The sequence below is a fragment of the Haliotis cracherodii genome, unplaced genomic scaffold (assembly GCF_022045235.1).
Source record: "Haliotis cracherodii isolate W230 unplaced genomic scaffold, xgHalCrac1.p SCAF_8, whole genome shotgun sequence".
NCBI lineage: Eukaryota > Metazoa > Mollusca > Gastropoda > Lepetellida > Haliotidae > Haliotis > Haliotis cracherodii.
The window spans coordinates 56,996,300-57,009,715 of NW_027266341.1; the positions used below are offsets into that span (position 1 = coordinate 56,996,300).

At 37.2% G+C, this 13,416-nt stretch overlaps 1 protein-coding gene across 6 annotated transcripts in view; it reads right to left on the reverse strand.

Annotated features, from left to right (window-relative positions):
* Nucleotides 1-915: 915 nt before the first annotated feature.
* LOC139450227 (adenylate cyclase type 9-like) overlaps nucleotides 916-13,416 on the reverse strand; it is a 71,509-nt gene continuing 59,008 nt past the window's right edge. For all 6 annotated transcript variants that reach the window (XM_071231902.1, XM_071231901.1, XM_071231900.1 and 3 more), the window contains one exon: nucleotides 916-11,661. In XM_071231902.1, the coding sequence (XP_071088003.1) occupies nucleotides 10,019-11,661 (1,643 nt within the window). In that variant the 3' untranslated portion in view covers nucleotides 916-10,018. The remainder of the gene's footprint in view (nucleotides 11,662-13,416) is intronic.

Here is a 13,416-nt window from a genome sequence, read left to right on the forward strand (position 1 = left end):
GTAGGACAAAATCAAAGTATGAAACAAGACATAATTCTATGAGCAATTTTCAGAGACATCATAAAAGTTAGGTTTTGCATCAGTCTTGGTCCATCATCTATCTCGGTTAGCATTGAGCTTGTTACATATTCAAACATTTACATTAGCTGCAACTGTGAGTTTAGAGGATGCTGCACTCTTCAAGTAAAGTTTTTAATTCTGAAAAATTCAAAATGGCATTCTGATGTGTGAAATCAGTAGAATTTAGACAGTACTGTGCCTTGTGTCAGGGAAGAATACATCCCATATCTCTCAAGTGACAAGAGGGAGGATTGAGTGGCTACACTATGTTGGGGACATTGATGGTGCAGTGGTCTACGGTGTCTTTATTCACCGTGCAGTCGTATGTATTTCTTGGGCGTGCCACAAAGTTATGATTCTTAAAATGCACCCTGATAATATTTCTTGGAAAGTTCACCACTTCCATGTGGTTACAATGTATTTAGAATATTGATGTGATCCATCTGGGTACCCATTCCCGGGGAGCACTGGTGTCCCAATCATCCAAGGTTCCTCATTTTGCTGTGCAGAGTTGTGTCCCTTTGGCATACCAGAAACCTATGATGGAATCCCAGATTCACCAAATTTTTTCTAGGTTTGCCATACGTGTGATAAACATCCCAAGGCCTGCCTCACTAAAACCACTACCTGGCCCACGTTCTTCTAACTGTCATGCCTTGTGATACAGCTGAAATACTTCCAATTGCAGTAGAACACTATAACAGCATTCACATCAGGGTCAGTCCATTCTTTCCGTTCAAACTCCTTCACAATGCTATCACTAATTGTGGCTGAAAAGACAGATATTCACTGACATGCATTTGAGTGTTACAAAGTGTCTTCAAAGAAAGTAAACAAGATGACTTTAAACTTCCTTTATTTCATTTCTGAATAAATAAAAACTCTACTTCAAGTAGCCATCAAAAATACAAACATCACCAGACAATTCTACAAACATAAACACTAGCACTTTCTACAACCAATACAGATGAACAGTCAACAGGACTACAGTGTCGACTAGGAATAGCCTTTACAACCAAAAGGACAAATAGCCTCTTTAGGAGAATGCTGTAAATAGATTTCAATTAGGGTTAAACATATGAAACAGAAGGCTACAAATTAAACAGATCACAACCACCTGTTTCAGAGTAGGAAGTAAGAGCAGGTTACTCTAATTACCTACCAAATTACCTCCCTTGCCAAAATGATTCCACAGTTGGAAAACACATTTCAGTATTTCGTTTGGGATGTTAAACTACCAATAAAAGTTTATATTAAATTAAAATTATTCATCGTCCTAATTTTTTTATTATTATACACAAGGATAGTATTATATTTGTACCATAAAAAAGAAAAAGGTCGTATCTGCAACTTTTGGTTGTAAGGCGATCGTCTCAACTGCTACCACATGAATAATCTGACATGACTTTCAGAATGTTAGCTTTGCGAAATATCAGCAAACATCCCAGTAGATCAACAAGATTTAAAAAGGTAAGAAATTTATAAATGTTAAAGGAATTAGTAATAAACAGACAACTTGTTTGAGCATACAAAGTGTTATACGACGCTTGAAACCAGCATGTATGGAAAGCCTGTGAATTATAGCGGAGATATTGTCAGTGGGATAACATTTGCTGGCTTAGTACAAATAATGAAAAGATGATATGGATGAACTCAGTTGAACATTGTTAGCCCCTGTCGTTGCTATTTGATACCTGTTGTTTTTTATCCAAATTCTACAGTTGCTAAGTCTTTGTTGATCATCAGTTTTCATGATCAAACTTTCAGATATCTCATAAACTGAAACAATTCAGTTCTTTTACTGCCATTATGATGCTACAATGGATGTTTTACGTTACATGTGTAAACAAAATGAAAAGAGGTTTCAAAATGTTTTTGAAAACAAAATTGGCATCAAGATCAAACCTATATCGTGTCAATTTGAATTAAATCATATCAATTATCCTTACAGTAAGTATTAATTTAAATTTTATTTAAATATAAATGACATTTTATTCATATTTTAACCAATTCATCCATCTTAGACTTTGCCCATGTGTTGAGCAACAATGACATATGGAGTAGACGTTTCAAGAGTGACCTGTCACTGAGGGAAAAAATTAATGTTTATTTTACTTCAAAGTATATCCTAAACATCTATTTCTAAAAACACAAAACACATTATTAGTAACAATATTTGGTATTTATGAAAACTTTTTTAAAAATTTCAAATCCAGAAAGATCACACAGATCAGTGAAAAATACCGAAGACCTTTAAGTCTGCATCAGTAATGAGAGCGAGCATCATCTTATGCTGCTGATAGCAATATACAGCAGGTGATGAGGACACAAACAATGAACTTCACTCATCGTACCCTGGTGGAGAATCGAGGCCAGGTCTTCCATTTGATGAATGACTGGATCAGCCCTAAATTTAAAGTATAGAAAACTTCACTCTTGACATTAAACTGTGAACAGCACCAAACATCAGCTGTGTATGGTTAGTGGGAAAGGATATTATAATGAATATATTTCATAAACAAATTGAAGTATGTCAAGCACAACCTGGCGACTGTCAGTTATAGCGATATCAACACATGGAATTATAAAGGTTAATAGTTCAACGCCAATGTTTTATATTTCTTGGTTTGTAGGTTGTTCAACCTATGAATACTTTTCAGACATGAGAATAGCAAAATTTGTTTTTGGCGAAACATCACCAATCTTGGGGGAGATTTAAAAAACGGATTAAAATAAGTGCATTTTACATCATTCTGAGAGGAAAAATCCCGGAATTCCGAGAATCTGAGGAAAATTCTCATGTCTGACATTTAAATTTTGGTGAATATAATTATTTATGGAACAAAATCCTTTCTAAAAATGAAATTTTGACCCACCAAACTTTAAATTCAGAAACCAAGAGAATACAAAATAATGGCTCTTTTTTTACGTTGTATACACATTCTTAAACACAGATCAAACAAAACAAATGTATCTCTAAGACACTAGGTTAAACTGTGTTTAATCACAAACCAAGATACTGTTATCAATATTCAATTTGATATCTGTAAATATGGATCACCAACATGTGAGACTGATAAAAACACATAAAAACCTCCTACATTCCTTATTCCTATTTTCAATTCTTTAAATTGACAAAATTCTTTTCTAAAATATACAAAAACATGATTTCATAAAATATTGAGTTTTTCTGGTTACCTCCCTTGACGTCTCCCATTACCTCGAATTGCCTATCCCTGAAGTCGATCTCTACTGACAACAGAAATCTTTCCTACTACATAAACACGCTTATTAGAAAAGATACCACAATATTTATTTTCAAAAGCATACACCTTCATGATATGATGAATAAATAAGAAATGTCAAAAATACAGTAAATATATATATATATGTATGTATATGTATGAAATATTACACACACACACACACGATGGTTGACTGAGCACGGTGAAATTCAGGATATATTTACAATAGACCAACAAATCCAAGAACTATTCAACACAAACGATCATATTCTTGTCATCAAATATAGACCAGACACTTCATGAAAATGCTCTTTCCATACATACAGGCATCCCAACTCTGAAATCAAGGGATTACGATAACTGTGTTTCTTAGTGGTTAACAACTACAGTATAACACATACACATGTTCCGTAGTTGCCATGCTAACACAGGCCTGATGGGACCTACCATCCCAATTTGGGGGGACCTGGTATTTTTATTATCAAAATATTAATCTGGCCGACAAAATAATATTCTTTAGGCTAAAAGATATATTGCTAGGTAAGAGGCATTCTTGAAATTGAATATGTTAAAGGAATGACAATGAAATAGTTTGCCTTGTGTGAAAACTATCAAGGGATTGAATGGTTGCTTCATCCCTATTTCCGGAATGGGATCCAACAATAGTGATGGGATTTTCAGCAGTACTTGATGATCAATGTTAGGGATGGTTTCTTAAATGCAAAGGGCAAGTATATAAAAAACACCTGACAGCATGCCAGTTTATGACTTTTAATTTTTTATGAAAAGTTATCTTTCTTTTCCATTATATTTGTTTGTTTGTTGTATAACGCTGCACTCAGCAATTTTCCAGCTATAAGACGGCGGTCTGTAAATAATCGTGTCTGGACCAGACGATTCAGTGATTGACATCATGAGCATCGCTCCACGCAGTTTGGATTGACGACATGCACCAACAAAGTCAGCGAGCCTGACCACCCGATACCGTTATGAAATTGCGACTGCGACTGTGAATCTATAGACAAATTTCCAACAATGAACCCTTCACATTATTTATAGTAATTATGGTTACCATGGTTACCTACCCCTTTAAAAGTTAACTTCAACCCCATTCTCATTGCCCAAAAAAAGACAGAACTAAAAATGTCTGACAATCAGTTGACTAACAGTGTCTTACAATGAATTGACTACATGTGTCTGACAGTCAGCTGACTGTATGTGTCGGACAATGAGACAAAGCTTCCTCATGGCAATTTGTCCTACTGTCAATCATCCCATCGTTGACGGTGCATATAACACAACACAAAACATTAAACAATCATACAAAAAGACTATTTCAATTGGTTAATGTGCCCTGTGGTAAACATGGAAATAATACTTTCTTGGTTTTGCGAAAAGAAATCAGGTTGACGGAAACAATAATGAATACAGAGTGGCTAAATTTCACAACTTCATTTGGTGTACAATGGCAAGTCACTTCACGATATTATACAACGCCAATGTCATATATTAGCCGTTGATCATTGTAAATATGACTAGTTGAAAGTGGATCATTGATGTGATGCATAACAAAATATGGTTCTGAGAGACCGGTTTTGAGGAGATCCCTCTTCAAATTCAAAGACAGATATGACCTTGACCCTTATTCTGCTTGATTTATTGGATAAAAAAACTAAATGTTCAAATCCATATGCGAGTGAGTGAGAGGGTGAGTGAGTTTTAGCAATATTCCAGCAATATCACGGAAAGGGACACCAGCTTGACAGACATGTTAATCGACCAGCCCTGGTTTTGAAACAAATGTTATGTTAAGCTAAAAAAAATAATAGTCTTGGTTCTCAGGCATTTTATCATCATAAAGTTCACCGCACGTTTCACTTTAATTTCCATTTATAAAAAAATATTTAAAAATCCTTAAATATTCTAAGTCCAACGGTAGTCAAATACTGTATTCCAGCATTTTACTCATCAAGGTTGACATTTATGTAGGGAGGCCCTTTCCCAGGTTGATTGTACACAATTTTTTATCTGGTTACCCAACTGTCTATCTGGTTACCCAACTGTTTATCTGGTTACCCAACTGTTTTTCTGATTACACAACTGTGTATTTGGTTACACACTAGTTTGAACAACCAGGCCAAAACAAAAAAAACAAAAATTATACTATGTTTTCAAAAAACACTGCATTAGAACCAAGTCCTTTATTTTTTTAAGCCTTACTTGCCTGCCTGCTACTGCTGCAGACGAACAGGATAGTGTGGCATCATTTAGACAGCTTAGGATGATAAAACAAAATAACTTCCACATGACATGTGTATCAAAAATCAAACTCAATCCTCAGTTCATGTGACTTTCCAGACAACAATGCATAAAAAATCAAAGGAAATATTTTCCAAACTGCCCAAAATGGGATCAAGCAGGCAGGTTGCTGCAGCCATTTTGGAAGCTGCTTCAAGATCATACACAGTGAATGATAATTTCATTGGTTGCAAATTCGGGGATAACATGGCTTTGGTTGACTGGTTCCAGAATGGCTTCCAAAAGATGTACTGCCTTCGACAGACAGTCATATTAGCAAATGACGTTTTCATAAATGTTCGGATCAAGAACATGGCTTTTTGTTTTACGATTCGTCTGGATTCCTAAACAAACTATAGAGCTAGGTTTTGGTTAAGGGTAAGTGGAATAATATTACAAAATCAAATTGATAAAAATGTTCCAGTAACAAAACTTAACAAGACAAATATTCAATGCCAGTCGATATGGTTCGTAGAGTTATCTCCCTTTACAAGTTGCCTTGTTTTGACATGAACTGCAGTGAGTTTTCTTCATGACGAGGAGGCAAAGGTTGATAACACGATATACGTTACAATACGATATGTATCTTGATAGGAAGATCGTGAAACAGTACCGCCGATAGGGACAGCTAAACACTTATACGCCAGCACTCCATTAGTAGTCGAAAGAGGCGACTAAATTGGATTGGGCGGTCAGACTTGGTGACTTGGCTCACTCTAAAAGTACAATCTGAATATGGATTTTTTTTCAAGTGATGCATGTCATTTTAAGCCCACATCCATTTTAATATCAATAAATGACATGATCTTCCAATTCAAGCAGCAAGTATCACAAAGTACCAATACTATCTGTCGGAGTGTTTGCCGCACACAGCAATATTCCTATGTCTTGACCAGACAATCCAGTGATTCATATTATGAGGAATAATCGATACCTTGAGGGTTCGATGGCATGCAATCAACAAAGTCACCGAGTCTGACCACCATTTATAAGGCTTATACAACATGCATAAGCTGCAGCGACCTAGTCTAACGTCTCGAGAATCATCAAATTGTTACAGCCAAGGCAACTCGTACAGGGAGAGTAAAGTAGATATGCTGGTATGATATGAAAGGTCGACAGATTTATCTTCATTCGAAGTGAGTATCTTCCACATGAGCATGCTAAACTTGCTTCCCGTCCTCTTTATCAACATAATATTTACATATGAATAAAAAGGAATCTTAAAAAAGGATTTTTTTTCTAAAATATCTAATTCTAATGCTGAAAACAAGATCTAAACATAATTCTAATATATCAAAAATAAAGCAACAAAAAGTTTTAAAAGTGAAAACTCATTGAAATAAGAGTTCTAAGACAGAATAACTTCGAAAAACATGGTTATGCTTTTCCAGATTCAAATTTCTGAAGAGAACTAAGAAAATGTATTTAAAAACGAACACATGTTTAAAAAAAATCGCAAGGAGAATGTCAGTCAATTATCATGTATATATTTAGGCTACCATTTGGGATTAAATCAATGGTCAAAAATAGACTTCATGCACACGATGTCTCCTTAAGGTATAAAGTGAGTGAGTGAGTGAGTGAGTTGTGTTTAACGCCGCTTGTAACAGTATTCCAGTTATATCACGGCGTGTCAGCTTAATGTGGGAGGAAAGCCCGAAGTGATGCAGGTCTCAGACATTTACCACTTGGGTGAAACCCAGGAGCACGGGTATGGTGCTGACAAACCTAAAAACATAATTGGGGGAACCAGGATTCAAACCCTCAATCATAGGTTTCTGACGTGCCCAAGGGACGCAACTCTGCACAGCGAATCACGACGCCTTAGACGACTGGGCCACCCGTGTCCCTTTAGGTAGAAAGAATACATGTAACAATAACCCTTCTGGTCATCTTCCTGACCTTGCATACTCTTCTACCCTGTATTTTCAGTTAACTTCCCCAAATACATGTACAGTCATAAGGAACAAAAAGTCGAAAGCCATGTTAATAGAACAGGGATTTATCTAGGATTACAAACTACGTACCTTTAGCCAAGAAATTATGGAAAAAATGTTATTTGTTCAAAATTAGGATTTTACAAAAATGTCCTTATTCTCGTAAATTCAGGGTTATTTTAATATTTCATTCAATGCAAAAATGTAAGACTAATCATTAGTGCATCTTGTTTTTTGGTCCTGTTATCAGTCAAATGCAGGTGATCTCTGCAAAGCCATAACATTAATATACTATAATAAATGACATGGCAATTTTTTTAATTCCAATTTGGGAACTATTACTGATATTTTATTCAGACTTATTGGAATATCGGCCTCTGAGCAGGTGTAAATAAATTCTGCAGAACAGCCATTTTTTTCATAAATTCTTCACCAAAGGAGAACATGATAGAAGTCGGTCTGTCACAGAACAGTATTTCACAATACATGCATTATTTTACCTCAGATACAAATAATGATCTACCTTTTTAAATATCAATGTTAATACCTCTCAAAAACAGTACCAGTAATAGAAAATTGTGTATACGTCCCCTCAAAATCAAATCTAGCCCTATTCATAAAGCAATACTTCATTCAGGAAAGTACCTTTTCAATACAAATTTTATATGACAAATGTAACAGAAGTTTATTTCATATAAATATAGTGAAGTCTCATTAATCCGACACTCGTTAATCCAACAATCAGCTTTATCCGACACTAATGATCTGAACTGATTAAATCAGCGTTATTTAGACCCGTTAAATCAGACAGTCTCGCACTCTGACTCTGACAAAGTGATCAGCGTACTCCATGGTCATCTGCCCGTGAGTACACAGCCCGTGTTTTGAGGCGCGACGAGTCGGCTGGTAGCTGCATATAAAAACGGCTGTAAAGATAAACTTGCTGAACAATAAACAATTAATGAACAATAAGTGTTTGTATCATTATCTATCGTGTAGTTGTCTGATTTTCGATCACGAACGTTGATACCTAATGTCGTTTATCCAACATACTCGTTACTCCGACATAATCATATGCAACCAAACATGTCGGATTAACGGGACTTGACTGTATTTGCCGACTACATTGTCTGTTTAACATGGAAATAGATGTTGAGGTATTAAAACATGACTCTTGTAAGCATGATAAATGCAATACATGTATAAAGATCACAACAGAGTCCAGGCATCTGTCTTGAAATATCTCTTCTTTTACACAAAGGTAAGAGAATTAATTCATTGTCAAGTAAAACTGGATTCAGAGAAGTAATTATGCAGGTAATTCACCAACAGATACTGATGCAGGCACATCTATTCTGCCAGTTTAACTAGGACTTCCTAGATAAGATCCTTCCTCCAAGTAAATACAGTTCTGTCCAGCAGTGAAACTGGACTGTACAGACCGGTATCACCCAGCCTCAATTTAGTAATGCCCAGTCTCAGTCTGATATTATCCAGCCTCAATCTGATGTCTAGCCTCAGTCTGGTATCACCCAGCCTCAATCTGGCAAGCCCAGCCTCAGTCTGGTATTATGGAGAAAATGAAACATGCTGGTAATTGTGTAAAAAGTGTTTCATGAAATTAAATGACGAAATTGACATGTACTTTGAGCTCATATCCTGACAAAATATCAAGGAAGGCGACAGTAATTGAACTGACGACCATTTCCTGGCTTGTGTCAGTCTGTTGAATACACACAACAATATACACCCCTTCCACTTGTGTGACAAGAATACTTGAGTAGATAGACAGAGACACCTTATGTTTTCCCTTGAGGATTAGAAATCCTGTCACAAACACTGTCGTTACATGTGTGGATCACGGGCAAGCTTCTGCTTCTCGATCTACATTTTACATGGTTGGAACATGTGTAATTCATTTCAGAAGAATCCTACAATTTCCCAAGTGTCAAAGAAGTGATGCCGATATGGCGCCATCCACCAATACTTCTCTACATTGTCCATGTTTTAATTATGTTCCATTGTCTCTTCAGTGCTACTCATGACGTCTGTCTTCGTCGTTTTAATGTTTTGGTTCCCTAAGCTTGTCACCAGCACATTTCAGTGGAGATATTGGAAGAAATTCCTTCTATATGGATCGTGACATTCGGTGGCAGAGGAGGGGTCTCACGATCTCCATCCTCCTCTCACAGTCAGTCTGAATGTGAAGTCAGTGGAGCACCACGTACAGCATGATACCCTCGTATCAGTACCACTAATCACATAGTTGTTCTATTGAAGCATGACTGTATAGCGTGGCAAGATCCAATATAATCAGTTGGTGAACATTATCGGGAAAGCAACAGTCTTGCTTGTATTTTAATATTTGTTAGTGTCAACATCATTAAGATCTCCTTCATAATTTATAATATCAACAGCACAAGCAACCATTACATACCCGAGGAACTATCGGGATAATGTTGGCATGACACTTTCTCATTTCCATTCCGCTGTATCCTTCTTCTTAACAACAAGATACGTCTTCATCTGTCCCTTGCCTTTGACTGTGATCTCATCGCGGTATTCAAACTCGAACATATCCCCTAAGTAATTAGCTGTCGATTCTGGCACTTGTATTCTGTTTGCCATCCCGGTAGAATACATTCTACTGGCGATATTGACCGTGTCACCCCAAATGTCATATAACAACTTAGTTGTTCCAATAACTCCTGCAGTAACCTCCCCATAATTAAACCCAATGTTCAGGACGAATTCAAAATTGAAGATACACTCGTTAAATCGTGTTATCACATTTTGCAGCTCAATGGCAAAGCACAGCAGAGCGTACAGATGTGCTTTGGGGTCTTCGTTCTGTGCCCGACTCTGTTCGTTCAGTCCCGACGCGGCCATGAAAGTGCTGCTGATGGTCTTGATCTTCTCTACATCCTTGTACTGCGGCAGATCGAGAAGTACCTCGTAGTCACTGACCAACTCGTTGAGCACCCGCAGATATTCCCTTCCTCCTTCATACGACTCATCGTAAAACTCATTGAAGTTGACAATGGCGGCAAAGATGACACCACAGTCTTTATGGTTCTTGGAGTATTTGGATGTTTTCTTGACGATGTCGGAGATGTGCTGTGGGATAATATTGTGAAGCAGCCAATCGGCTTGATCCTTGTTGTCATGCATCTGCTTCTGATCCCGATCTGCCTGAGCACTGCCGTAGAAGCTCAGGCGGTAGCTGATCTCAAATTCTCGATTCATGAACAGGATGAGTAGAAGCAGGAGAATCATATCCAAGATAATCTCATAACGGATGTGGCTTTGTCCTGTGAAGAGGCGACGATCAGTATCGTTTCCCAAAGGGAAGGGCATGTTCACGGTGAGGTTGGAGGGCGTGACGCTTGCGTTGTATGTGGCTGAGAGGTTAAAATCAGCTTGACGCGGACATAGTTCGATGTTGAGGAGGATTAGAAGAATGGTGCCAGCTATGGCTGCTACAATAGACTTCAGCCACGAACTCAACATGGTGAAGTTACAGAAGTGAAGAATGGACACGATGACACAGAAACATAGGAAATAGTCCCTGTCCCTCTGGTCATGAATCACGTCACATGATAAGTTGGAATAGACAGCAACAGCAGGCAGACTTGCTACAAGGGCTCCAAGGACGTTTCGGCAGTACCAACCGGACACTAACTGCATGATTTTCTCAAATTTTTCGGCCTGCTCCTGGCTGATCATCACTTGGACGAGGACCAGGATCTCGATGACCAGAGCGATGCAGAACACGATGATCCATGGCAACTGGCGCGCGAACATGATAAAGCAACAGATTGAGATGATGGTGAAGACGATGAGAGACACGATGATCTCCAGGAGCGAGTGGTAGCGTGGGGATGCCGTGGCCTCGTCCCGGAACAGCTGGCTCTCAAGGTAATGGTCCCGATAGTCTTCCTCCAACACGCTCTGGTTGAAGCTCATCGTACACTTGTTGATTGGTGGCTGGTAGAAGAATTCCTTGTTCGTCACATCTTGTTGCAGGCATTTAATGATCTGCTTATCGTTCTGGTCACGGATGCGGCGCATCTTTGTCCAGGTCTCGTTCATGGGTGTAGTGCTAGGGTCATCCACATCTGCAGAATGGAAATTAACATCTACATTATCTATGTCAATAATATTTTGAGGGGTTCAAATAGATTTATGTCTAGGATTAATAAATTAGAAATTATAGCTTAATCTATGAAAAAGTAAGACTACAAGAATAAGATTGCTAAATTATTTGGTAAATAAAAAGTTAAATCATTAACAAAAAAGCATTACTAAAAAGAATAATCAAGAAAAACAATACATATAATGATATTAAGATATGCTACCGCCAGTTCCAAATCAAGCCTCTAATATCAACAGAAAATATGTCTGCTTATATCTATTTGATCAAATAACACTCAATACATTTTATACATAGCCAATGCTTTTGGGGGTCATTTTTAGCCTGCAAGCTATTTCAGAATTATGAAAAACCCAAAACACTGGATTTCTAATTCATTCTGCTAAAGTATGCAGGTCATTTTAGCCTGAAGGTCAAATGTGACCTTTATTTTCAAAGATGTCAACATTCACACACAACTAATTGATTTGCTTCATCAACATAATGAAAAACATCTTCACTATCTTTTCATTTCTGAATTGTCGAAAAAAACAAAAAAAATCTTGTCATATATGCCAACATTGAAAACAATTTGGTATTAAGAATATTTGTTCTTTCTCTAGAAGTAAGAATCCTCCACTCTTGTAAGTCATCGCTTGTCTGACGTTTTCAAGAACGAAACAATTTGGTATTAAGAATATTTGTTCTTTCTCTAGAAGTAAGAATCCTCCACTCTTGTAAGTCATCGCTTGTTTGACTTTTTCAAGAAATGATTGGAAATTTTCCTTAACATTAAAATGCTCATATTACCAAATGACACTCCAAGAATGTCAAATGTTTATTAAAATAAACCCTATTATTGTCTTAACTATCCAAAAGGGCATTGTTTTGAAAGTACATGTACCAGGATTTTTGTTGACAATTTATTTAAATTGATTCCACACAAACAGCTCATACTGTAGATATATCTTTCCTTGTGTCTATTTCATACCAAAGTGTTAAACATGTCCCCACCAATCTAAGTAACCATCCAAATATGGACGCTTAACTACCATTTCCATGGCGACAGATTATTCAATAAATAGTTTGTCTCAGACGCAACTGAATGGAAATGAATGGCCAAATGTTGACTACCCTGCATCAGTGGTGACTAGAGAGACCAGATATCAGGTCGTCAGATCTGTGGAATGTTTGTGTATGAATGTTGACGCTGACACAAGGTATTTGGTGATAGTTATAAGCAGACATATTCACTCGGGGTGTGACGATAGCGAGTCAAACTATTGTAGACATGTGATCAGCGTTACTGTTTGTCCATATTCAAAATAACCGTTTCCCCGCTCGCCAAAAGACTTTTGAATTGGGCTAGTAACATTTCTGGAAATCCGGCCTGACTGACTAGTTGAAAATTCAAGTCAATACATATTTATTTCTACGAATCAGGTCAGTTAAGGCATCATTTTATGTCAAGGTCTATCATTTATTGTTGCCAAGCCCTCCTGGCCAGTGAACTTTGGAAACAAATTTATACCCTGCTGTTTATCAATGTTTAAGTTCCACACTTCCAAAAAAGGTTTGTATTCCTACCGATTCTGTACTCATTACAGACTTGATACATAGTACCATATTTGCTGTAACAGCGCCTGGGGCTCTTAGAAACTTGTTTTAACCTGGTCTCTATGAAGCCAAACACATCAAGTCCCTTGTATCATGTTTCTGACTGGAACCCGTTTGGTGCAGG